The 24,735-nt window shown below is 35.6% G+C and overlaps 3 protein-coding genes across 4 annotated transcripts; 2 read left to right on the plus strand and 1 right to left on the minus strand.

Annotated features, from left to right (window-relative positions):
* The first annotated feature begins 31 nt into the window (after nt 1–31).
* Nucleotides 32–4,661, plus strand: LOC656618 (nuclear RNA export factor 1). Its single transcript, XM_963133.5, has 10 exons — nt 32–223; nt 277–539; nt 590–676; nt 725–1,159; nt 1,208–1,317; nt 3,414–3,450; nt 3,500–3,913; nt 3,961–4,134; nt 4,192–4,340; nt 4,389–4,661. Exons 1-10 carry the CDS (start codon nt 169–171, stop codon nt 4,486–4,488), a joined length of 1,824 nt encoding a protein of 607 aa, XP_968226.1. The 5' UTR covers nt 32–168; the 3' UTR covers nt 4,489–4,661.
* A 1,741-nt stretch (nt 4,662–6,402) lies between these two features.
* Nucleotides 6,403–20,578, plus strand: LOC656535 (uncharacterized). The gene is made up of 8 exons (XM_963060.5): nt 6,403–6,736; nt 6,785–6,948; nt 9,641–9,777; nt 10,128–10,328; nt 12,929–13,266; nt 13,321–13,540; nt 16,128–17,614; nt 20,209–20,578. Coding segments are annotated over exons 1-8 (2,832 nt in total). The 5' UTR covers nt 6,403–6,734; the 3' UTR covers nt 20,492–20,578.
* Nucleotides 20,511–21,997, minus strand: LOC656453 (glyoxylate reductase/hydroxypyruvate reductase-like). Of its 2 annotated transcripts, XM_064357188.1 has the most exons (6): nt 21,863–21,997; nt 21,619–21,738; nt 21,453–21,574; nt 21,219–21,408; nt 20,722–21,176; nt 20,511–20,684 (listed from the first exon to the last, which is right to left on the minus strand). In XM_064357188.1, the coding sequence occupies exons 2-6, from the start codon at nt 21,699–21,701 to the stop codon at nt 20,566–20,568; spliced, it is 969 nt and encodes a 322-aa protein (XP_064213258.1). In that variant the 5' UTR covers nt 21,702–21,738; nt 21,863–21,997; the 3' UTR covers nt 20,511–20,565.
* Between the last annotated feature and the right edge of the window lie 2,738 nt (nt 21,998–24,735).

Genomic DNA, 24,735 nt, shown 5'->3' on the forward strand with positions numbered 1-24,735 from the left:
TTCAAAAGTCGGTGATTTTCTCAGGGAATTTGGCCTCGCCTTGTTGGCAGCGCGTATCAATGGCGTTTACTTGTCGAAAGTGAAGTGGTGTTAAATCAGGCTCAAAAAAATTATTAAAAAAACAATAATAGTTATAGTTAAGTGCTAGTAAGTAATTGAGACGCTACTATGGCCTCAAAGGGCGGAAAATACAACAAACCGTCGTGGAGAAGCCAATACAGTGGTAAGTCCCCAGCACACTCCACGCGATTCGTTTAAAACGCAGTAAATTGCCAGAGCATGATTTTCGCGGCGGTGGCGAGACCCGCAAAGTGAGTTTCAAGTCAAACAAGTATAAAAAGGACAATAGAAACTGGGCAGCGGCGAGTAGGGCGTACCTGGAAGATGAAGACATTGACATGGGGGCCTCGTCCGGGGGCGGGCGAAACTTCAACCGGAAGCAGTTTAAAGGCAGACGGGGCGGTCGCGGGGACTCGCCCGTGCCCAATCACAAGAAACGGCGGCTTTTGGAGAGCCCCTTCGGTTGGTACCGCGTGACAGTAAGTGTATTAAGTGAGGCTTTTTGGGGGTTTTACACGTGTTTTGCTAGTTGCCGTTTGGGAATAAATACGAGAAGGCGTTCGTCTTGAAGACGCTGCTCGAGCGGATCCAACCTTTGCCCTTGTGGCCAATTACGGTAATGGTTTGTTTGTGTGAGGGTTTTTGACTGATTTTTTGTCTCCAGTGGAGTGTAAACGGCACAACTGCCACTTTTTACATGGATGAGTTTAAAGCCGCGGAAAAGCTGTACGATTTAGATCGCCAGATTCAAATGCCCGACGGGTTTAAATTGCTGATTAAGGTCAGTCATGGGATGCCAAATGTTGACGTTAATAGTGAGATGAAGGAGAAAATTAAATTAACGATGGCTAAGCGGTACAATGCCGCTAATAAAGCGCTCGATTTAACGAAATTCCACGCCGACCCTGACCTACAAGACAATTTCTGTGTACTGTTCAAACCGATCATTTTTCTAACAGTTTTGGAAATAATCGCGGAGAATATCCCAGAAATTGAAGCGATTAATTTATTCGATAACAAAATAGCAAACTTGTCGTATTTAAAGAAGACCAATGAGAAACTGCCCCATTTAAAAATTTTGCATCTAGGAAATAATAAGGTAATGTTGTTGCCCAAAATCGGGGATTTTGTAAATTTGGGGATTCAGTTTAAGGATCTGTCAATGTTGGACCCTTTTATTGGACTACCTATCGTCGATATTGTTTTAAATGGAAATCCATTATGCAACAAATACAAGGACCAAGAGGCGTACATTGGGTAATGTTGAACTAATTTATTTTTTGTAGTCATCATGTTATGAACGTGAATGCATATGAGGGTGACTGGTTATCGGAGATTGTCACTTGAATAAAAAAGAGGTTTTCTGCCAACAATGGAATAAAAGTACTTGAAAATTATTAACGAAATTTGTTGTTACGCAAATTTCAAAGTCCCAAATTTTCGCGATAATTTGTTTAAAACTTAAGTAGCATTACATGTGGCTTCGTTGCATTGTGGCTGAATTCTGCATTTGGCAACCTTTTAATATTATTGTTTGACTATAATTAAGTCACTGAAGTGTATAAAAATAAAAAAAAATCACATACAAACATTTCCATGGGATTACATAATTTTTGTTTTGTATTATCAAAGTGAGAGGAGGTTTCTCAAAGGTGCGTCCTTACAGCAGTTACGAAGCTTCGTAAAGCGATAGCTGGACAAGCATTGCAAGATTTTGCTGTCCATAAACAATGCAGTTAGTTTAAGAAGACAGAAGAACTACAAGGAGTGGACCAGAACACTTAAATGTGTATGTAATTTGGCAAAAATGCTTGTAAATCAAGCAGATTGTCTTGTTTTTCTGCACCTTAAACAATCAATGACTCCTCATAGTACAATAATTATTATATTTTTTTGTTTTATGTAGTAATCTTATGGAATTGATACAAGACATAATAATGAAAAGAAATACTAAATAATACCGTTAAAAAATTGAAAAATTATATGCTCTTCAGTGGCGATTTATTCTAAATTTATTAGTTTTGTTGTTTAATGCAGGAGTAATATAAATTGTTGATCGTGTAATGCTGTTTTAGTTTTAAATTTACGAAGCTTGTCTTACTTTGAAATTGTGTAACAACTGTCTGATCGGTTGCAAAATTCCTCGGAGGTTTAATTCCCAAAATAACAAACTTCAATAAATTTTGATTGTTTAACACTTTGTACAAAATTAGATTTTCGTAAGTTTTTGAATTAAACTGAAGAGGGCACAAAATACTGGAGCTATTGTATCCTATTTTTTTTCAAATAAATAATGTGTTAGGAAATGAGAAGTGGCTGAAAATACGGTACAAAAATCACTAACTCAGAATTTGTGACTAAATCAATTTCCGTTCCTAGAAAAAAAATCAGCATAAAGCTGTATTTATTCTTTTTCATTTACATAATAATTTTTTTTTCGCCCAAATACTTCTTGAATGAGTTTATCCCACTAATTCACAATTGTAACATAGTTATAATTCCGTTCCTAGAAAAAAATTCAAAATAAAGCAGTATTTCTTCTTTTTTTATTTACATAATAAAATATTTACAACATATTTACATAATAAATTATTTTTGCTTAAATACTTGAATGAGTTTCAACGTTTCATCAAGGGTGGATTTTATAATCGTCAGATAAACCCCAGATAATTTATTTCTAGTATAATTACTATGGTTACAATTGTTATAACAATGTATTTTTCAAAATTTATTTCTTAGATAAAGTAATCCTACGATTGTAAAATCCGCCCTAAATGAAAGATAAAAAACGAAAAAGGGATGTCCCTAAGGGTGCTTCATCCAAATTGGAGCAGGTGTATAGTACAATAGTATCCTGTGGCACCATTAGGGGATTAGATAGACTGGCTTTTTTGCAGAACTTTGTGCTTCAAGACTAGAATAAAATCCTAAACGATTATAAAAGAAACAAAGCATGTTCCATTGTCCGAAATCTAATCGGATTGATTCCGAATTCTTGAAACGTAGCGAATAGTTCTCGTGAGATTTTCAAGTATTAACGTGTTGAGATCTTTGTCAATTCAAGTTAAATGTACTCGAAGGAGAACGTCTTCGATTTCCTGATCGTCACAAATTTCTTATTAGATTCTAGACATCTTCATTAAATTTTCTTGTTTTGTTCGTTACGAAAATAGTCACACGTTCTGAGTTTACGCTTCTCTTTTCTGTCACATTGACTCGCTTAAATTTCGATCAATTTGTCAGTCTGATTCCATTTTGACTAAAACCTCTTGTTTTTCATCTAAACATAAATGCTGAGCAAATCTGCCACCTCCATTGTTAACACCTTCGGGTGACTTCTTCTCTTTCCGCAGTGAAGTCCGCAAACGCTTCCCCAAAGTAATGAAACTGGTAAGTTTATTTAATTTGCTTGTTCGCCTCTTCATAAAACCATTCAAAGGACGGAATCGATCTACCCCCACCCATAAGTTTCGACATTCAGGAAGAAACCCACTTACCACCAATCCAACAAACATTTTTATGTAACCAAGAGGGCGAATCAATAGTTCGACAATTCCTCGAACAGTATTTTCTAATTTTCGATTCGGAAAATCGCCAACCCTTGTTACAAGCATATCACGAAAGCGCCCTATTTTCAATGACCATGTCGTACCCGTACGGACACAGAGACAAGAATGCCAGTTGGCTAAACTGGTACACCACTGATAGCAGGAATCTGCAAAAGGTCCAAGACCCGGATCGGAGAAACAAACTACTGAAACAGGGCCAAGTGGCTGTTGTTTCATTTCTGCAAGAAATGCCTCGGAGTAAACACGATATTCACAGTTTCACGGTTGATCTTGTTGTTTTTACGGTAAGTCGAATTTTGGTTTCGTCAAGTTGGTGATAACGTTGCTTCAGCCATTAATGATCGTTTTAACGGTCACTGGGATGTTCAAAGAACTGAAAAGCGGACACAAAGTGCCTCCGACGCGAGCCTTTTTCAGAACACTCGTTATAGTACCTGCAGGCTCAGGTTTCTGTATCTCGAATGAAACACTGCATATTACAAACGCCACCGACGAGCAAGCCAAGGTTTGTCGATTAATAACTTGAAGAAAAAATGTTGTATTGTACTCGTGATTTTTTTAGCATATTTTCAAGACTGTGGTTTCGGCGCCGCCCCCGACTCCGGTGGCGTCGCCTGTGGCAACCCCTGCGCCCATTGACGACTCCACGAGGCAACAGATGGTCACCGCAATGGCCGAACAATCCACCATGAATTTGGAGTGGTCAAGGAGGTAAAATATAGATGTGGATTTACGTTTGGCTAATTTGATTACTGCCAGGTGTTTGGAAGAAACCCAGTGGGATTTTACCCGAGCGTTGAGTGCGTTCGCAGATGCGCAAAAACAAGGACTAATCCCGCCTGAAGCGTTCGTGAAATAGTGAAATAAATCGAATTAAGTCATCATGTTGTTCTTTTTATAAAATTTGTATTTGATAATGTTTATCATTAGTTTTATTACAACTGTAAATAAAAACACTCGATTATGTTTGTGAATGAAGCTTAATTTCAATGAGACTGTGTCAGTTATTTTTATAATAAATAGTGAATAACAGGAGTGTTGTTTTATTTGGGGTGATTTATGCCAGAAAAGTGTGTTATTTAACACACTTGTGCGAAGGGAATACGAAAGCTCTGCCTCATTTAATATCAGAAACATAAAAGAGTAATAAGTGTCAAGCGGAGTTATTTATTGGATAAGGGGTTTGGAGTTAATGAAGCTATTACGTTTATATTTCGATAATTTTGGGCTTGGAGTTATCTGATTCAGGCCATATTTCGAATTACTGGGTGATTTAGGACTGTCTGCTGCGTGAAAATTAGACCAATATTTTTGAACTTGAGGAAATGCTTAATTTAATTTATGATTGCTAATTTTTTATTATTACATAATTACTAACTCAAGGTAAGTTTGGGAAAAAATACACAATTGTTTATCTCAGGAAAAAATCTTCAATAAAATATTAATCATAACATTTAATCATAATTCCCAAAATGACTGGGAGATAAAGACAATATTCAGAAATACGAACTGAACAAGACTTTAGATTATTTGCCATTAAAAAATAAGACAGAAGCCTGAAAATATGGCTGTTCTCCCAAAAGAAAACAACTGAAAAAGGCCTCAAACCCTTCAAAAATCATTAATTTTTATTCACTCTTAAAGTACCTAAATATCTGAAGATCCAAAACACTTAGAAAATGCCTTGTAAACACAAAAACTTCCCAGATAACATTGGTGAATTCACAATAAATTCACAGTGGAGAAAAATGCTCTACAAATGAGTTCACGATGAATTCAGATGCGAAGTCACCATGAAATCACGCGTGAGACATTTTTCCTCACTGTAAATTCAAATACATCTTTTTTTATTCAAAAAAACACCCCAAAATGACTTTTTCTCTGGGCCAGGACATTTGGCGTCTTCAAAAAATAAGACAGAACCCTGAAAATTTAGCTGTTCTCCCAAAATAAAACTACTGAAAAAGTATTAACTTTTATGCACCCCAAAAGTACCAAAAATTGGGCGGTGTTTTACAAACAATAACGAAAAATAAAAAAAAACATTTTTTCCTGTTTGTTGAGAGAATTTTAGTCGTTTTTTTCAACCCTCCAACTTACAGCTTAAAAACCCGCTTAATAAATGAATTTAAATTTTTTGAAAGGTAAGTATAATGTTACAGGGTGTTACATATCCAAGTAATATAGTCAAATTACGCAAAAAGTTGAGACGAAAATAATAAATGCCTAAATTGAATTACTTATTTATTATTTATTACTTATTGTAGGGTTTAGAAAGATTCTTCGTTTATTTAATTTTTATATCTCAACCACGAAAGTATCAAAACAACAGTTATCTAATTGTATGAAACACAGTTCGTGTACAAACCGCATATCAGTTACATAAATTACAAAAACCGGTCGTTTTACTCAACTTCAGTGCGACGCAAACTTTCCCCCAAAACGAAAAAAGACTCGAGCATTAATTGTTGCAAAAGTTTCTGGTTTCAGTTCATTAATTACTTCAATTAGCTCTATTTTCCCATTCCAGGGTAAAGTTTTATAGCTTTTGTACAAAATTAATCCGTCGGCAAAATTATTCGAATCGATATTTTTTGTGGAATATGTGAGTGGGTGTTAATTCCTGACGCCGCGTCACCGGCTGACAATCCCAGTGAACCAAAGCCCTTGCGTTTGCATTATTCACCCCCTCTTGTCCATTTTAATAATCGTCTATTGCAAAAAAAACAGGATAAATAATTCAGCGGTTGTAAAAATGGTGGATGCGCCGGGCGAGCGTTCAATGAAATCGCCAGTTTCAGTTTCTAATCCTAGTTCGCAGCGCGGCTTATCACATCTAAGACCTCGTCCGTCCCGTCCGTAATCGTTGGCGGCGTTTACCATCCCCTCGGGCATTGAAACTTTGATAAAAGCAAAGCCCAGCTTCGATCGAGCTTCCGAATTGCGCGTAGCGATGCGCGCCACTCGCAAGCTCTGCCCGGCACCTCAATGTTTACAGACTTAATCGGTTTATTGCCGCATTTTATTGTTTTATCGACGCTCCGACGATGCCGTCGACGCCTCTAAACAACCTCTAGACGTTCCGATGACGCGTAAACAAGCATAATGTGAGTAGTTTCATTTTTACTATCTCGACGGAGAGCAACGGCTTTTAGGTTCTGGGTTGTCGCGACCACGCTGATCTGGGCCGTCATGGGGGCACAACAGTGCAAGAGGGCCGAGTTCAGGTGCAATGACGGCAGCTGCATCGCCAGCAATAAATTCTGCAACGGGCTGCAGGACTGTGCCGACGGCAGCGACGAAGGGCACAACTGCACGCGTAAGTTACACTTTTTTGAGCGTTCGATGCGAAATTCGTTATTAATTGCGCTCACGTGACCCTTGGAATAATTACAGGATTAGTGCCGGGGCAAATCGGTTTTCAATAACGGGGTTTACAAACAAAAATTTTAATTAAAATTTGAACAAACACCTGTCACAGTGTTTGGAAACTGATTAATGTAGCGTGGAATGGAGAGGATTTTTTTGGAGTTGGGGATTTGGATAAATCGTTTTGTCAGCAGTTTTTGGGTTGTTAAGTCACAAAAACCGGTCAAACGTATCGATAATGGAGTTCGTTACTATCCGCCTGCTTCATAAATTTCTACGGAGGAATATAAGTTAGGAGAAAATCGAGCAAAGAACTAGTACGGTGGAGTAAAACTAAGGGCGCTTCGAGTGTTAGTCTCGAATTTAAAGATTAATTTAAAATTAATTTATAATTTAAATTATAAAAAAAATTAAACGAAAATATTTAATTTATCTCTAAAAATTTTTGACTAGAAAATACACAAATTTGGTGATTTTTGAAGAAATTACGTCCATTTTCGGTCAAAAACATGCTGAAAGTCACAAAAAAGGTAAAAACAATTTTAAAATTGTAGAACCATTTTATACGCCCGGTATCTTTTGATGCAATCTGGTGAAAACTTAGATAATTAAATTGAAAAAAATTGAAGAAAATGTTTTCTCGAGCTAATTCGCCGACTTTTGAACTGAAAGTATTTGCGTTTTAGGTGAATTATTGCAATTATATAGTTTGTAATGTTGATTTATTTAAAAAGTTTGTGTTACAATATCTGCAAAAGACAGTCAGTGCCTGGGGCCTGGTGGCTCAGTGGTATAAGCGCCACTTACGACGGGGGAGGTCGCGGGTTCGAACCCGGATCAGGGTAACAATTTTTCTATGAAAAAAAGTGTAGAAAAGGTAAGTGAAACAACAATTGAGCAAAAATAAGAGATTGAGAGAACACATAGACGTATAAACGTAAAGCGGAGCATAAAACTGACAGAAATAAGAAAATAATGCGGCAAAAGGTAAAAGTACGTAAAGGCGTTAAATTGTAAACGTAAGAGCACATCCTAATAAAGAGAAAATACTTTTTGTTTTGAGAGAAAAAGAGTTGAACGTATAGGTGAAACATAACTTCAAACTTTAGCGTTGGATCCTTAGATGACTTATTTCTTAAATTATAAAAAAATTTAACGAAAATGTTTAATATATCTCTAAAAATTTTTAGTTAACTGAGTTTGTTTAGTATAGTCCCGAAAAACATTGTTAGTAAAAATCATGGCCACTGCGAATTCGTTAGGATTTGCGCACGTCCACTATTTTTGACTAGAAAATACACAAATTTGGTGATTTTTGGAGAAATTATGTCCATTTTCGTTCAAAAACGTGCTAAAAGTCACAAAAAAGGTAACAACAATTTTAAAATTGTAGAATCAACTTATACGCCCGATATCTTTTGATAAAATTTGGTGAAAAATTAGAGGATTAGTTTGAAAAAAGTGGAAAGAAAGGTTTTCTCGACTTTTGACCTGAAAGTATTTGCGTTTCAGGTGAATTATTGCAATTATATAGTTATTATATAATTATATACTCAATGATTTGTGATTTCTGCTGTCATTTCAATCAATCAAAAACCAAAATCTTAAAACTGGGTCCTTTCATTATCCTTTCAATGTGTTCGCTTGATTGCCAACAGCGCCAACGCGTTATCTTTTAATATGAAAATTTTATCAGCAATTTACAAGCTCTTTGTTTGATTTTGAAATGAATATTGGCTTTGGATCGTACAAAACACACGCCTTGGAGAATAATAATTCCGCCTTGTCGATTTTTCGTGAGTAAATTTATTAAACTTTGATCAAATTTCAATATTTGGTTTGCCTTTTTTCCGTACGATTTGTTTGATAAAATAACAGAAACGTTTACTCCATAAATCGATGAAGTTTAATAACAACATTTCGGAGTGGAACGCGAATTCTTACGAGATTACTAAATAACTGCTGAAAATTTCTCAAATATTTTCTCCCTAAAGCAATCGATTAATTATTAAGAAATCGCAGTCGAATTTACCTCCCCATTAAGAGCGGCCTTGTGCACACAAGATTTCAAAACTCTGGCAAGTTCAATTAGGGAACGCTTACCGTAATAAAAATGAAATACTGTACATAACGCAGCGATTAAATTGAACTTTATTCGGTTAAAAGTTCGCGCTGAATAAACTCGATTAATTTTTTCCATAACTTTACTTCTTTAGGGTTGATATAAAAACAATTACAAAGTTTTACAACAACACTTATTTATTTTTTTTATTCGTCCCTCAGTATTTACGCATTTTTTAAATTTCTCGGCCGGCTGTATAATTAAAATTTCCAGAAGAGATAATTGAACCTTCCGAATTTTTTTCCATGTTAATTACGGTTTGACCGATTTTCTAAAATTAGGAACAAATTTTAATTAGACAGTTTGGCTAAATTGCCAAAGCTCCTGAAATTCGCTACATTTTAACTAAAAGCTTGATTGTCGGAGTGCATCGCAAAATTTATTAAATTATTAGCCGCTGCATAATGTATGAGCGCTTTTGCATGTCCGTGTCCATTAATAATGAACTCCGCTGAAATATTTAATGTTTGTCCTGAAAGCGTCCAATTTGTAATTCTGTTGTCTTCCCTCCAATGTTTAGCTTGCAACAGCACCTATTTCGGCGAAATCGGCCGCACTTACGAGCTGGAAGTGAAGAGGCCCACTGAATACCAAATGCCCTTTTTGTGTTATCTTAATTTCACAGCTGGTGGCGGCGTGCTGGGCGAACTCGTTCAGGTAATGGCACTAATGTCGTGTGTTTTACCGCCCCATGGGGGCAGAGCCCTGCATTATTAATCTAATTGGCTTGATGCGGCCGCGAATGCACGAAATTTGATAGCTAATTATTTTAGTGCGGGCTTGTATGTAAATTGTCTTAATTGGCCCGGAGTTTGCGAGCTAATGAGCGCGTGATTTTTTGCATAAATCAAGCGAGGCTGATTCGAACTGGAGCAATAAAACTGTTCCAATTGGGTGAAATATGAAACAATTTTATCGGCTTCATTTCGAATATCGTAAACAAATTTGGCTCATTACGTTTTATTAGGTCGTAAATAAGCTTTATGAGATTAATATTCCGTGTTTAGCTCACTTTTGAATCGTTCGCTGTTGGAACGTTCGAGTCGTTCACCACTGAGGGATGCCCGGATGGATTTATTTCAATTAAGGAAGGAAATCGGCCCACTTCGGGGGGCAAATGGTGCGGAAGCGCCTGGGGCTATACGGTCTACTACAGCGAAACCCCCAGTGTCAACCTGACGCTGAGGCTCGAACGGTTCCCTCAACAGGTAACAGCAACAGTTTGATTCTAATCATTTTTCTTATTCAATTAATCACATTTACCCCCTAGCGTTTGTTAGGGTTGCTCACACGAGCAAAATCAAAATTCTTGTCAATTCACACAATTTAGCAAAACTGAACTGTTTTTGAGTCGAAATAATTTTTCAAAATGAGCAAAAAAAATCGTCCCCAAAAGAATAAAGATTGTTATATGTAATTATAAAGAAGTTTCTATTTTTTTGCTTTCATTTTTTAAAATAAAAAAAATAGCCCTTTGAAAGGATTACCATTTAGGGAGCCTTTAAGAAGGGATTTTTCGAAAATCATTCTTTAAGGAGGTGAAATAAAGCGCTAAAATTTGATTGAAAATCCGTCCTTTTTGAAAAAATATCAAAGCCATATTCATAAAAATTGGCACCTGGGCTTTAGTTTAACAATGAAGAAACACATGTTTTTGGATTTTTGAAAAATCATCAGCCCCTAAAAGGTTTAAAGGAGGTGTTAAAATTTAAATAAAAATTTGTAATTTAAAATTATATTCATGCAAATTGGTACTTGAGATTTCTGTATAAAATTCCGTCATTTTTAAACTCATATACAGGGTGATTTTTTGAAAACTTTCTGGGCAAAATATCGTTCATTTGAAGTAACACAAAGGGGGTGATGTCATTTAAAATTTTGAAGGGGTTGTATTACAAAGAAGATTGGTGCTACAACTTTTAAAAGTGCACTAAAGGTTTGAATAAAAAATTCACCTCTCTCCGAATTTTTTTAATTTTTTGCGTCATTTCAGAGACATTCAGACTAGCTCGTTTTCAAAAAATCACCCTGTATTTATAAAAATTGTTTTTTGGGGTTTCGGTGAAAATGAGAAACACGTGTTTCATGATTTTCCAAAATTTGGGCTTTGGGTCAAAAATGAAAAAACACATGTCTTATAATTTTTGAAATTTTTTTCCCAGAGGGGGGTAAATATAAAAATCCGTCACTTTTGAAGTTATAATTGGTATTTTGGCTAAAAATAAAAAATGCGTGTGTCAGGTTTGACGAAAATTTCACCCCCAAAGAGGTTAAATGTATAAAATTTTTTACTGCTGAAATTATATTTGGACTTTCGCCTTAAAAAAAAAGTAATACATGTTGAAGGATTTTATCCCCAAAAAAATTTTTTTGGGGTTGTATTCATAAGGAATGGGGCTAAATAGGGTGTGTATAAAAATATGTAAATTTTTAAGTCACACAGGGTGTTTACCAAGTTGAGACATTACTTTAAAAATGTGTAATATGCATTGTTCTTAGAAGTTTTAACTTCAAACATTTATTTGTTTCATGGAAAACTCGTTCTTTTAAGTTATAAATAATAAATAAAATTACAAAACCAACTAAAACTAAAATTAATCCCTAGTGATCCTTAATCCTTAAACATCTTGAGAATAAAGAAGATACGACAATAATTTCTTTTTTTGTAATTATTGCAACCAGCTCAGTAGAGTTTGGATCTTTTAGCACAAAAATAACAGAAATAAGCGCCAAAATAAGATTCAAATGTAAGCAAAATATACATAAAATACGCTCAAAAGCTGAAAATATGCCAAAAAAAAATATACTCAAAATTTTTTTCAAGAACACTTCAGCGCTATTCGGAACAAAATTTACTTATCAAAGGTTTACCAAAAGCAAAACTTATAAAAAAAAATTAGTACATCATCAAGTACTTTTAAAATGTGATTTTTTTTCGAATTTCTGTTTAGTTTTCGAGTTAATTATTATAATGGCATTATTTACAATTTTTTTTGGAAAAAGCTTGTGCTCTAAAAATGACTTCTAATTAAATAATATTGTTTTTACACCAGTATTTTTTATCAAATTATTAAAATTGCCTTTTCTGAGCTCATTACTAAGATTTTCCGAACTTTGCCGAATTTCATTCGCAAAATTTTCGCCACCACGTCTCAAAATGACGAAAGTTCATTGGAAAATTATAAATTTTTTATAACTATTAAATAATATTGATGCTAAAAACTTAAAAATTATCAAAAAAATAGCTGAATTTACAAATAAACATTTGAAAAAGTAATTTCTTTTAAACCGAAAAGCCTAATTTGCCCAAATCGACAAAAAAGTTTTATCTCAACACTTAAAACTTACAAAATATTAAATTTTGCGGCAATGTGTCTTGAATTTGAAAGCAACAATAAATTTTAAAAATTAACGCAAAATTGATTTTTCTACACAAAAAATAATTTCTCAAAAATAGTTGTTCATCAACTTTGAAATTCTAATGCACTGTGCCGCTTTGTCTAAATGACTATTGTAATTTCCGAATATTATAATTTTTGTCAAATCTGGTGACCAAAAATTTTTCGATCTTTCCAATTCTTACTGCATTATTTAAAAAATTTAAGGTTTGTCGTGACGGGTTTTATATTTTTCTGCTCTCGTTAAATTAAAACAGTTTTACCCAGTCATGCAAAAAAGAGAAAAAGGCTTCATTCTTAATCAAATTTTTATTTGTTGGAGAATAGAACATTTATAATCAGTCTGCATTAAAATTTACGCGACCGAATAATTCGGGTGTGACATTGAGTTGAATTTTTCGTTATTGTAGCAAAGCTCTGGCTACACGTTCGAGTTCAAGCTATCGTACAAATTCCTGAAACTGAGCGACGCCCGTATCCGTTACGGCAACGCAACGCAGCGCAGTTACCGCGGCAAATTAAGCTCAGGAAGTTACTGCGACCGGCTATTGGAAGGCTGCTCACGTCGTCCGTGTCGCATCCAATCCCCTAATTATCCGGGGATTTACCCTCGGAACGTCAGCTGTCATTATCGAGTCCGGGAACGCAATGTTCCTCCCGGAAAACACGCTCTTATCGCAGTCCGACAAGCGAATTTCCACTACAAGGAACATTTACCCAAGTTTGACAACAGCGACAGAGTATTGCGGTAACTTGACTACACTGTTGCCAACCGAGTGTGTGGTGAAAAAGCGCTTTGCAGGATATGGGACCAGTGCAACATGATGCAAGATTATATCGAAATTTTGGACGGATGGGGACCGACTGCCACAACACTGGCACACCTGTGCAGCGGCGAGACAGTCCCGGAAATTATCAGCAGCGGACCGGAACTGCTAGTCAAGTTTCACACCTCGCCCTTCGGGAACCCCTTCCACCCACTACCCCTGTCATATCTGCCCGGATTCGAGCTGGAAGTGGAGGTAAATGCAAACACTGCTTGACATAAATGACTAGCTGATACGGCTGGTATTATGACAGCGGCACGTGGCCCCATTATTAACAATGCGTCAGTCTTGAAGGTTGTACGTTATCTATTGCCAATTTTTTTCTGTTTTTAACAATACTTGTAATCCCATTTTAAAACGAAAAATAAAATTAAGTCTTTCAAACAATTAGAATTTGAGCCAACGTAAATTTTTTTATTCAAATTTTAAGCAAATATTCATAATATTTTTTTGTTGGTAACATTTTGTTCGCAATTAAATTCTTTGAAATACATAAAAATCTCTCAGAGTTGTTGTTATTAAGTCATTATAAGTCTCAATATTGTTGATCTTTTAAATTATTAAAAAAAAAATAATTACTTATTTGTCATAGTTTTTGACATATGTCAATTATTTTGTTAAAATTTTCATTTGCAAGGGTTTATCTAGGATATAGCAGCCCTTGAATCGTTTGTCATAAGTGACTATTTTTTTTCGAAATTGTCAACTGTCAAAATTCATGGCTAGTATGATTTTTTTCAAAATGGTTTTCAAAAAACTGCTATAACTCAGTTTTTTCAAATGGAACGACCCTATTTTTTAACGGTAGTCGAAAGGTCATCGATATTTATGGTGACTTTTATCAATACCTATACCTATCTCTTACAGTTTTTGAAAAAAATCACAAAAAAACGGACTTTACTATAGTTAATCAAGTAGACCTTGCAAAATGGTCAACAATTGTCAAACTTCAATATTTTGTTTAGTTTTTAGCTGGTTTATTATCAAATAAGCAATAAAACAATAATATTTAATTATAGTTTATTATAACTTAGTGAATTATGTAAAGTAACTCAGTCAGTCTGCCATCGAATTTTGAACTTCATGAATGAAAATGGTGAACAAATATGACATTTCTTTTAATTAATAGCGCAATTTTATCGTATTTTTTCAAAGTTTACTTGATTAACATTAAAACTAATGACCCAAAATTCTGTTTTTGCGATTATTTCAAAAACTGTAAGAGATAGATATAGAAGATGATAATAAAAGTCAAAAAAATAATATTCCTTTGATTACCATTGAAAAAACAGGGTTATTCCATTTGAAAAAACTGTTTTATAGTCATTTTTTAAATCATTATTTTCAAAAAAACATAGTAGCCTTGCAATTTGACAAATGGTATTTCTGAAAATTTGGGAAAACCCTTCGAACCTTTCGCTATTAAATGCAAAAAGAATTATTCACTTATTGTAAAAGGTTCACGACCTGTAATATTTTAAATAAAATGCAAATGAAAATTTTAAGAAAAAAAAATTGACAGCAAAGCTGAGCAAGGTTTTGGCCCATACAATAAATGAGAAATAACAAAAAATAAGAATAAACAATGTGATTGAAGAAAAATAAAAAAATATAATAATAAAAAAATATATCTAATTCTATTTAACAAAATTAAATACACATAAGAAAAATAGAAAAATCATCTTGTAAGAAGAAACATTTTGTATTTATGTTTTATGTATTTTTTAATGTTTTTTTTAATGAACTTCATTCTAGAATAAGTAGATATTATAAACAAAACCCCGGCGAAATATAGCGTTTGTTATTTAAATGTTTAATTTTTTTCTCAATGTAGCTACTTAAATTTCTTTCAAAAATTTACGCACCAAACATCGTTTAAAATATTTATAATGTATTTTTTTAATTTTATTTTACTGTTTCAATATTAACATTTGTAATTCATTGATAATAACAATATTATTATGAGGAACAGTAGGAAAAAGCTGAAAAATGCACATGCATAGAGAAAATAATAAAGCATTTTCAGCAAACGTGGATCTCTACGTGAGATTATAGGATTTTGAGATACAAAGAAAAATAGCTTTTTAATAATAATAATAATACAGAGTTTATTTATTATGCAGGTAAACGAAAAATGTGTAAAAGAGAGACAAATAAATCATTACTAAACGACTTCTAGGGTTAAATCAGGCTTTAGAATCTCTAATTTTCATCAAATACACAAAATTTAATGTAGGTTCTAAGGACTTTTTTGTAAAGTTTGTTAAAATAGGGGTAAACCGCAATTCCCAAAAAAAAAAAATGGAAATTAGTCGCCCTTCCCTTTTTTTTCTAATATTTTTACTGTGTTTTTTAATGAGTCAAAAAATAAAAAATTGGTACTTTGGCGCAAATTTAATTCATTTCCGTCGAAAGTAAACGGTTAAAAAGATAATAGAAAAATAAATTCCGCGCGATCTTTTTGGCTTCTGGCTTAGAAACACAAACGTGCTCCCCTTTAATCACAATAACCTCCAGTTAAAATATGCTTAACACATTCGTACTTTTCTATAAAATTTCAAATCATAGTTGTGGTTAAAGAGGCTATGTCCCTGTTTTAAGTTGGTTTTGCTTAATAATAAAAACTTAATTAAAGTACTATTCATTGCATATTAGTTGATTTTTTGTGTAATAAATATATTTTATGTTTTAATTTATTAAACTCTAGCTGAGATAATTGCAAACGTAAAGCAATTTTTCTTGGTGTAAAATTTCGCCCCTTGAATTTTTGATTAATTTCCAGGTCTTTTACGTGAATAAAGAATCCCCGACGTACATCGAACATGGTAAAAAGTGCGAATTTTTGGTTACGACATTCGACAACACCTCCGGCCTACTCGAAAGCCCCCTGCATTCGCTCCCGCCGAACACCACGTGTCACTACCACTTCCGGGGCCACCCGAAAGAAATCATCTGGATCAGTTTTATCAAATACCACGTAACCAACGAACGCTTGACCGACTTCAACACCGGCGAGTGTGACGTCCAATTACAAATATGGGACGGTGACATCAAGTCATCCACCGTCCCCCTGATTGGCCAATTCTGCAAGGACGACAAACCGAAACTGTGCGACCACTCTTTATTGAAAAACTCGTCACGTTTGACTCGCCCTTGCGGCTTGACCGAAAGTTACCTATCGTCGGGCTCTGATTTAACAATCGCGCATTCGATCAGATACGGCAGTGTCTTGTATCCGGTCAGCTTCGTGCTCCGGTACGAGTTCGTCGACTTGTCGCAAGAGGGCGTGCAAATCGCCCGGAATCCCTGCGACAGGATGCTGAAGGAGGGGGCTGGGAGGTTCTACTCCCCCAAGATAACGTTCCTGTACGGGCGCGGGGGGCAGGAGGACTTGACTTGCAGTTATCACTTCGAGTCGGACGAGCAGCAAAGGCTCAAAATAACGTTCCTGAGGGCCGGGTTCGGGAGCAAGGAGTGCGTCTCGGTCTACAATCCCGAGATAGGGCGGTGGGTTTGCGGGATCAAGTCCTACGGGAACGGGTTTGCTAATTTGAAGATTTACGAATATCCCTGGACCGGAGTGGAGATCCTGAGGGATTGTCTCTGCGGTAATTTCTCCGAACCTTTGACACTAATTACGAAAACTGCGCGGAAAGTCGTTGTGAAGTTCACCGTAAATGGGATGAAAATCACCGAGGATTACAGGAATTACTTCTTTGAGGCCAATTATGAATTTGTGGCGGGTCAGAGCGACGGCAGTTGTCTGAGCCCGTGGAAGAGCCGGCGCCTGAAGGGCTCCAGTGGGGAGATTTCGGTGCGGAACAACGCCCAGACTTTGAAACAGAACGAACAGAGCTACCAGCAGAATCAGTCGAACGCGTTCTGTCTGCACCAGCCGTGGCTCATCGAGCCGGAGGACTCCCTCAGCAACTTCATCTACTTGAAAATCAAGGGGGTCAATAAGAGGGACTCGCGCTTGTGTCCGAGCAAAAACCGGATACTTGTGTACCCGGCTGGGAGGACCGAAGACGTCCGAATTATTTGCCCCTATTATGAAAGCATTGACGATGTTGTTGAGATGTTTTCCGAGGGCTGGAACCTGTACTCGTACCGAAAGATACAAAATAAGAACTCGCGCAGCTTCATTATTGAATTTCTGCAACGAGAGATCGGCAATTTTGCCGTCACCTGGATGGAAGTCTCCAAAAACCCGGCGCTGACGCTACCCAGCACCATGTTGATGATCAACCCGCCCGACTGCCCCCACAGGTACAAAATAATATTTTTTCACAAATATTCGTCAAAACGTGAAAACTATTACGAATTTTTAAGTTTTAAAATTCAGGCAGAAAGATATTGTTTTTTTAGTCTAGCTTCGCTAGTTTCGCCGTAATCGGCGTTTAAAAATTTGTTGTATGCCGATTACGGTGGTGCCCTGCTCTAGTTTTAAAAAAAGATAATATTTTCCACTATAGAAAATAGCTATCTTAATTTTTAGCAAAAAACTTTATCATTTTAACTTTCGTTAAATGTCGTTATAATACAGAAAATGAGCCGCTGAATCCAATGGAACAAACCGGATTGCTCTGCGATTTTTAGTTTTTAAATTATGAATTTTTTTGTTGAATAAAATTTTCCACTATAGAAATTGCTTATGTTAATTTTTAGCAAAAAATTTTAAAATGTCAGATCTGGTTGAAAGTTGGTTTTATACGTAAAATGAGCCGCTGAATTCAATGGAACAAACCGCATTGCTCTACGACTTTTAATTTTCGAGTTATGAATTTTTTTGTTGAAGAAAATTTTCCACTATAGAAATTGCTTATGTTAATTTTTAGCAAAAAATTTTAAAATGTCAGATCTCGTTGAAAGTTGATATAATACAGAAAATGAGCCGCTGAATTCAATGGAACAAACCGCATGGCTCTACGACTTTTAATTTTCGAGTTATGAATTTTTTTGTTGAATAAAATTTTCCAATATAGAAATTGCTTATGTTAATTTTTAGCAAAAAATTTTAAAATGTCAGATCTGGTTGAAAGTTGGTTTTATACGTAAAATGAGCCGCTGAATTCAATGGAACAAATCGCATTGCTCTACGACTTTTAGTTTTCGAGTTATGAATTTTTTTGTTGAATAAAATTTTCCACTATAGAAATTGCTAATGTTAATTTTTAGCAAAAAATTTTAAAATGTCAGATCTGGTTGAAAGTTGGTTTTATACAGAAAATGAGCCGCTGAATTTAATGGAACAAACCGCATGGCCCTACGACTTTTAATTTTCGAGTTATGAATTTTTTTTTGAATAAAATTTTCCACTATAGAAATTGCTTATGTTAATTTTTAGCAAAAAATTTTAAAATGTCAGATCTCGTTGAAAGTTGGTTTTATACGTAAAATGAGCCGCTGAATTCAATGGAACAAACCGCATTGCTCTACGACTTTTAATTTTCGAGTTATGAATTTTTTTGTTGAATAACATTTTCCACTATAGAAATTGCTTATGTTAATTTTTAGCAAAAAATTTTAAAATGTCAGATCTCGTTGAAAGTTGATATAATACAGAAAATGAGCCGCTGAATTCAATGGAACAAACCGCATGGCTCTACGACTTTTAGTTTTTGAGTTATGAATTTTTTTGTTGAAGAAAATTTTCCACTATAGAAATTGCCTATGTTAATTTTTTGCAAAAAATTTTAAAATGTCAGATCTCGTTAAGAGTTGGTATAATACAGAAAATGAGCCGCTGAATTCAGTGGAATAAACCGCATTGCTCTACGACTTTTAGTTTTCGAGTTATGAATTTTTTTGTTGAATAAAATTTTTTACTATAGAAATTGCTTATGTTAATTTTTAGCAAAAAACTTTAACATTTTAACTCTCGTTTAATGTCGGTATAGTATAGAAAATGAGCGGCTGAATCCAATGGAACAAACCGCATTGCTCTACGATTTTTAGTTTTCGAGTTACGAATTTTTTTGTTCAATAAAATTGCTCGTTTGCACATAAGAAAGGAGGAAAACAGTGAAAATTATAACTAAAAATTTTGCAAAATGTTATATAGAAAAGTTGTTGTATTTGACGAGTTTTATTACGTGTTTAAATTAACGCACGTAAGACCTTTGTTACGACTTTGTCACCTAAAGTTTTTTTGAGGTGTATTTATTCGTATTTTAAGGAGAATTTAATGATACAGTGTGTCTTAAAATTGACGAATTCCGAGTTCAGTGCGTTGTAGAAACAAAATCAAGATTTGGGGATTTCCCTGATTGTGGAGAATAATCATGTAGAAAAAATTACTCGAAAAATTAGCTTCATTTTGGAGTAAAAAAATTTTAAATTTTTAAATATTTAAGAAAAGTTACAACAAATAATAATGCCAGACAATTTCTCAAAAAATAGTTTTATTTTGGAGTAAAAAAATCTTAAATTTTTGTAATGTGCCGTTTTATTAAAAAAATTACAAACGCAGTTCAATGAGTGATTTTTAAAGCAATGTATCTTTGTGGGGAAGCCCAGAATCTTTTTTTTTCCTATGTTTATAGTCTGCTGAAGGGATTTGAACTCGAAATTCGCCAATTTTGGGTCACTCTGTATAGGCACCAATTTTTCATTTTACTTGTAACAAGTTAATAAGACAAATTGTATTATGCTTTATAGAAAAATACGGCCATCAAGTTTTTTTGGTTTGGTGCAAAAATAATAAGCACCATAAAGAATTATTACTATTATTTTTATTAAGTATTTCTAATTTCGAAACAACAAAAGTTAAAGCAAAAATAAAAAAGGAATTGCTTTTAGTTATTTATTGAATTGCGAATTCGCAAATTAAATTACAAGAAAGTTGAGAAATGTTTTTCCAGTTGTCCGGAACTGGGGGCCTGTATCAGCTCTGACCTATGGTGCGACGGCCTGCGGCACTGTCCCTCAGGCAACGACGAGCAAGAATCCAACTGTTCAATCCACGCCGGTTTCCCTATATCATATCTGAACTCTGTGGCCCTTTGTGCTCTAGCTCTGGTAGTAACAACTACTGTAATAATTGTAAGTTTCTACTTCTTCAAGTATTGGAGACGCGAACAGAAAAACGTTATTGTATCAGTAACTGAACACACCTTTCTAGAGTTTAAGAGTGGTTTGTGTTAAGAAGAATTAAAACTTCAAATGACTGACAATATATCTGTTGTAATAAATGTATAAAGTTTTTATGGTGAATAAAATCAACAAACTTCAGCGAACATCTCTTCCCCTGCAATCCCCCGGAGGATGTTATGAGCGGTGACCTCGGCCATCCCGTTCCTGGTAAATTCGGTAGCACTGCCCAAATGGGGCAACAAAACTAAACCCAATCAGAAACTCAAAAAGTACCAACTTACCAACATTTGGTAGTTTAACGAGTTCGTGGTCCGCTGGCAGGGGCTCAGGGGTCATGACATCAAGCCCCGCAGCGAAAATTTTCCCAGCCTTGAGCGCCCTGATCAGAGCGTCCTGATCCACGACTTCGCCCCGACTCACATTGACAAAAACCGCAGTTTTCTTCATTTTATCGAAAATCGAGTCGTTGAACATCTGTCTCGTCTCGGGGGTCAAGGGGCACGAAACAACCACAAAATCGCTGTCTTTGACCAAGGTCTCAAGCGACACAAAGTGACACCCCAGCTCCTTCCCCTCCGGCTTTTCCCTATGTCCCGTATACAGGAACTTCGAGACGGAAAAGCCCTTCATTCGCTTGACCACCGCTTGCCCGATCCCCCCAAGCCCCACGATGCCCACAGTGGACCCTCTCACGTCCTGGCCCAGCATCCAGGTCAGTCCAGCCGTCCACTGGTTCCTACAAATGGTGTTAACCCATGCCAAGTTGCCACACACATACTTCTCGATTTTCAAGCGCCCTTCGTGGAGCCGCCGTGCCGCCCCCAGGGCCAAAAGCACAGCCACGTCAGCAACAGCATCGTCCAGAATCTCAGGAGTGTTTCCCAGTCTGATCCCGCGTTTTTTTAGCTCAGGAACGTCGATATTGTTGATTCCGGCTGACATGGCCCCCACCGTCTTCATCTGCGGGCCTTAACAAACAATAATTCGGCCAAAAACTATTTTTTGTGATTACCAGCCTTGTCTAGGATTTCCACATCGAGGTTTACTTTAGTCGCCCAAAGAATGGTATCAACACCTGACACTTTTTCAAGAATCGACTCTCGTTTATCGTCCTTGGTGTGGATTAACTCGCAACTGAAATAAAAATTGGGGAGTGATTTTGTGACTGTGACACTTACTTTCGGCCCAGTATGTCCAGAGCGATTTGGGGGACGGTGGGGTTCGTTATTAGGATTTTGGGGGGCTTTAGGAAGGGGTCCATTGTGTGACTTGCAAAGGACGTGACTGAAAGTGATTGTCTGGAACAAATATAAGTCAAGCGTTATCTTATCGGTAAATCCAGACTTATTTGTTGTGATTCTAGTAATCAGAAATTACAAGAAACCGCGGATAAAATTGTGGGCCTGATTAAACTGTACCTACATGCAAATGTAGTAGTGGTTCAAGGTTGGAGAAAATGTAGGGATATTGTTACAACGCACGTAGATAATAATGTTTAATGTTAATCGAGTGGCGCCATCTCCATTTACCAATCCACAAACTCACTGAGACCTTAAGAAAATCGGGGCTAATTTGCATCCTGGCCTCAAGTGGGCCACGAATCGTTATCAACGTTACGCAATTAATTTTATCTATTTATTTTATTATAGAACGAGAGTACGCAGAAATCACATAAACCTCTAATAAAATTGCCCATAAATAACCGTGTGACACTGATTCACTTAAATATCGCCTTGAACTTATCGCAAAATACTTAAAATAGAATTCTAGATGAAAAATCGGTGTTCGCGTGATATTTACACTAATTTCGTGTTTGGCTAACTGTGAATCTGAATTTTATTGCTAGTGTTATTTTTGTAAATTAACACTAGTGATGCAACTGGCAAAAAGTAAAAAAGTGTGCCGGAAATTTATCGCACAAATTAAATTAAGACACGACAGGATTAAAAAGATGCTTGAAATGCAAATAGCGAGCCATTATCATTTTACAAGTTTTATCTCTTAATCAGGATGTAACTGAATCCGTTTATCTCCTAGTCTCATGTTTTATTTCCGCTGGGTTAAAAGAGCGAGATTTAATTACTTCATCAAAACTAATTACGTTTATGCAGTTTTTGATATATTTATTAGTCAGACAATTAAGTAAATACATTCTAAAAGTGGGAATAAAGCGAATTGGGCGCATTAAACATAGGCAACCAATTATACACCAGGAACAGGATCAAAATTATTTCATTTTTTGAGCAATTATTTTTGTTGGGCATTCCAGACGTGGATGAATGTTTTTTTAACAATAAAAAATACGCTCCAATACATTTAACAAACAAATAAAAACTAGAACCAATCAGTTAACAAAGTAATAATAAAATATGAAATACATAACTACACAGAGCGAGTTTTTCTGAGTAACTATGTCCTTGTCTGTTGCCCATTTGCATTTTACATAACTTCTCATTTAATGAGAATCCCAAATAAAAATGAAAATTTTAAAAACAGTTTGAAAAAACCTAAATCGTTTTGCAACCAGTTTTTTAGGAATGATATTAATAAATACTGTAATAGCGGAGGTAAAGGGTGGGCTAAGGCCCGTTTATCGCCTCGAAATGGCGCGTAAAATTCCCGAAATCCTCCATTAGGTCCAAGAGCGGTCGTTAGGCCCCTGTGGAGCTATAATTAGGCGTCCACAGGTGGTGCCCCAGCTTTCGAAATTTCTGCATATTGTATTCCAAATTAGCGTGTTTATTAGCAAAACAAGCGATTAACCGAGCGGCTAAACAAAAAGCCGGTGCAAACGACCTTGAGGTAACAGTACCACGATATCGCGTAATAATCAAATTCCATCTCACATCCGCTTCAGATCTCGTATAGTAACACGAGTCCCGGTAATTACCCGACCGCGCGCATTGTTGCCATCCATTGATTTTCCAATTTCCCGATTAGATAAATTTTCCAGCTGGGTATGCAGCAGATGGTGGCAACAGCTTTGGCAGATGCACGGCACCTGTCCGGGGCTAACAGTCCACCTGTACCGGTAAACAGGCGTGCAAACACAACCTGCCTAAACTACCCATCGCTATCATCATTACGTTATTATCTCGATGGGATTCACCTGTGCCACAGCCGGTCCTAATTGAAACAATGGGCTTGCGATAATGCAACCACACTTACTGCAAAACACCCATTTTAAAATAAAATGCAATAAGATGAGTAAATTGAATTATTCGCTCGGGTGCTAATTGCCACACGTGCTCAAGCGGTGACAAATCCGGCACGAGAAAGTACTGTCACAGTTTTGTGAGCAATCGGCAGGAATTAATGGTTTTGGCCTTCATACGGTTCATCTTTGTGCGAGAAAACCAGGAGTTTGGGAAGATTTTATCGGTCTCTGAACATAAACAAATTATTTTTGTTTGTTTGTTACTTATTTGTATGCAAATACTACAGAATCGGCGTTGCTTATTAAAACATCAAAGGTCGACAAATAATGCTCAAAAAATTGTCAACACTCACGACAAGGATAACATTTGGTTAGGTGGGTAAAAAACTGTTTACAAATCAATTAAAAATGTCCGAGTAATTATTAAAATGTGAGATTGAATCCATAACATTGTGGTCCGAACTGTTTGTTACGCCACTGGTATAGTGACCACAGTACAATAACAAATAAAAAAGAAATTGCACTCAGGAATGGAAATTTATTTATGTCAGGTTGATATACGGTTAATTTGTAGTCGAAAAATTTCACGTGGTGCCAACTGTTCCTGGCTCAAAACAAATTTTAAATAAATAATGACAATCAAGCATTCTGAGGCTTTGTCCACATTTATATTTAATCATTTTTTAATTTCTACCTTTAGCAAAAATAATTAGTTTTACGACTATAATTTGGTAGAACTATCAAGGCACTGAATAACTGTTGCCAACTCTTCTTTCAAATATGTCGTGGCACAAATATCAAAATTATCGCCGAAAAACCAGTCTTGAAAATAATCTTTCACTAGTATAACAGGTGTCAGTTCCAGATTGTTTCAAACCGTCTTTATTTAATTAAATGACGTGTAATTTTTCATTCATTTTCAATACTCAATTTTGCAACAACTGATATTTGTGTCTAATTTCTCACAAAAAATAGTTTTTCAATAAAATCAGTCGTTTGTTTGAGAAAAAGAGATAGATATTTTTTTTATAAAAATAATAGTATACTATTATACGAGTTTTATAAGACGTTCTATTGTGGCACGAATTTTTTTGGAGCACGACGAAGGAGTGCCACAACTAAGCCGAGTGTAATATAC

Source organism: Tribolium castaneum, chromosome 6 (genome assembly GCF_031307605.1).
Source record: "Tribolium castaneum strain GA2 chromosome 6, icTriCast1.1, whole genome shotgun sequence".
Classification (NCBI taxonomy): Eukaryota; Metazoa; Arthropoda; class Insecta; order Coleoptera; family Tenebrionidae; genus Tribolium; species Tribolium castaneum.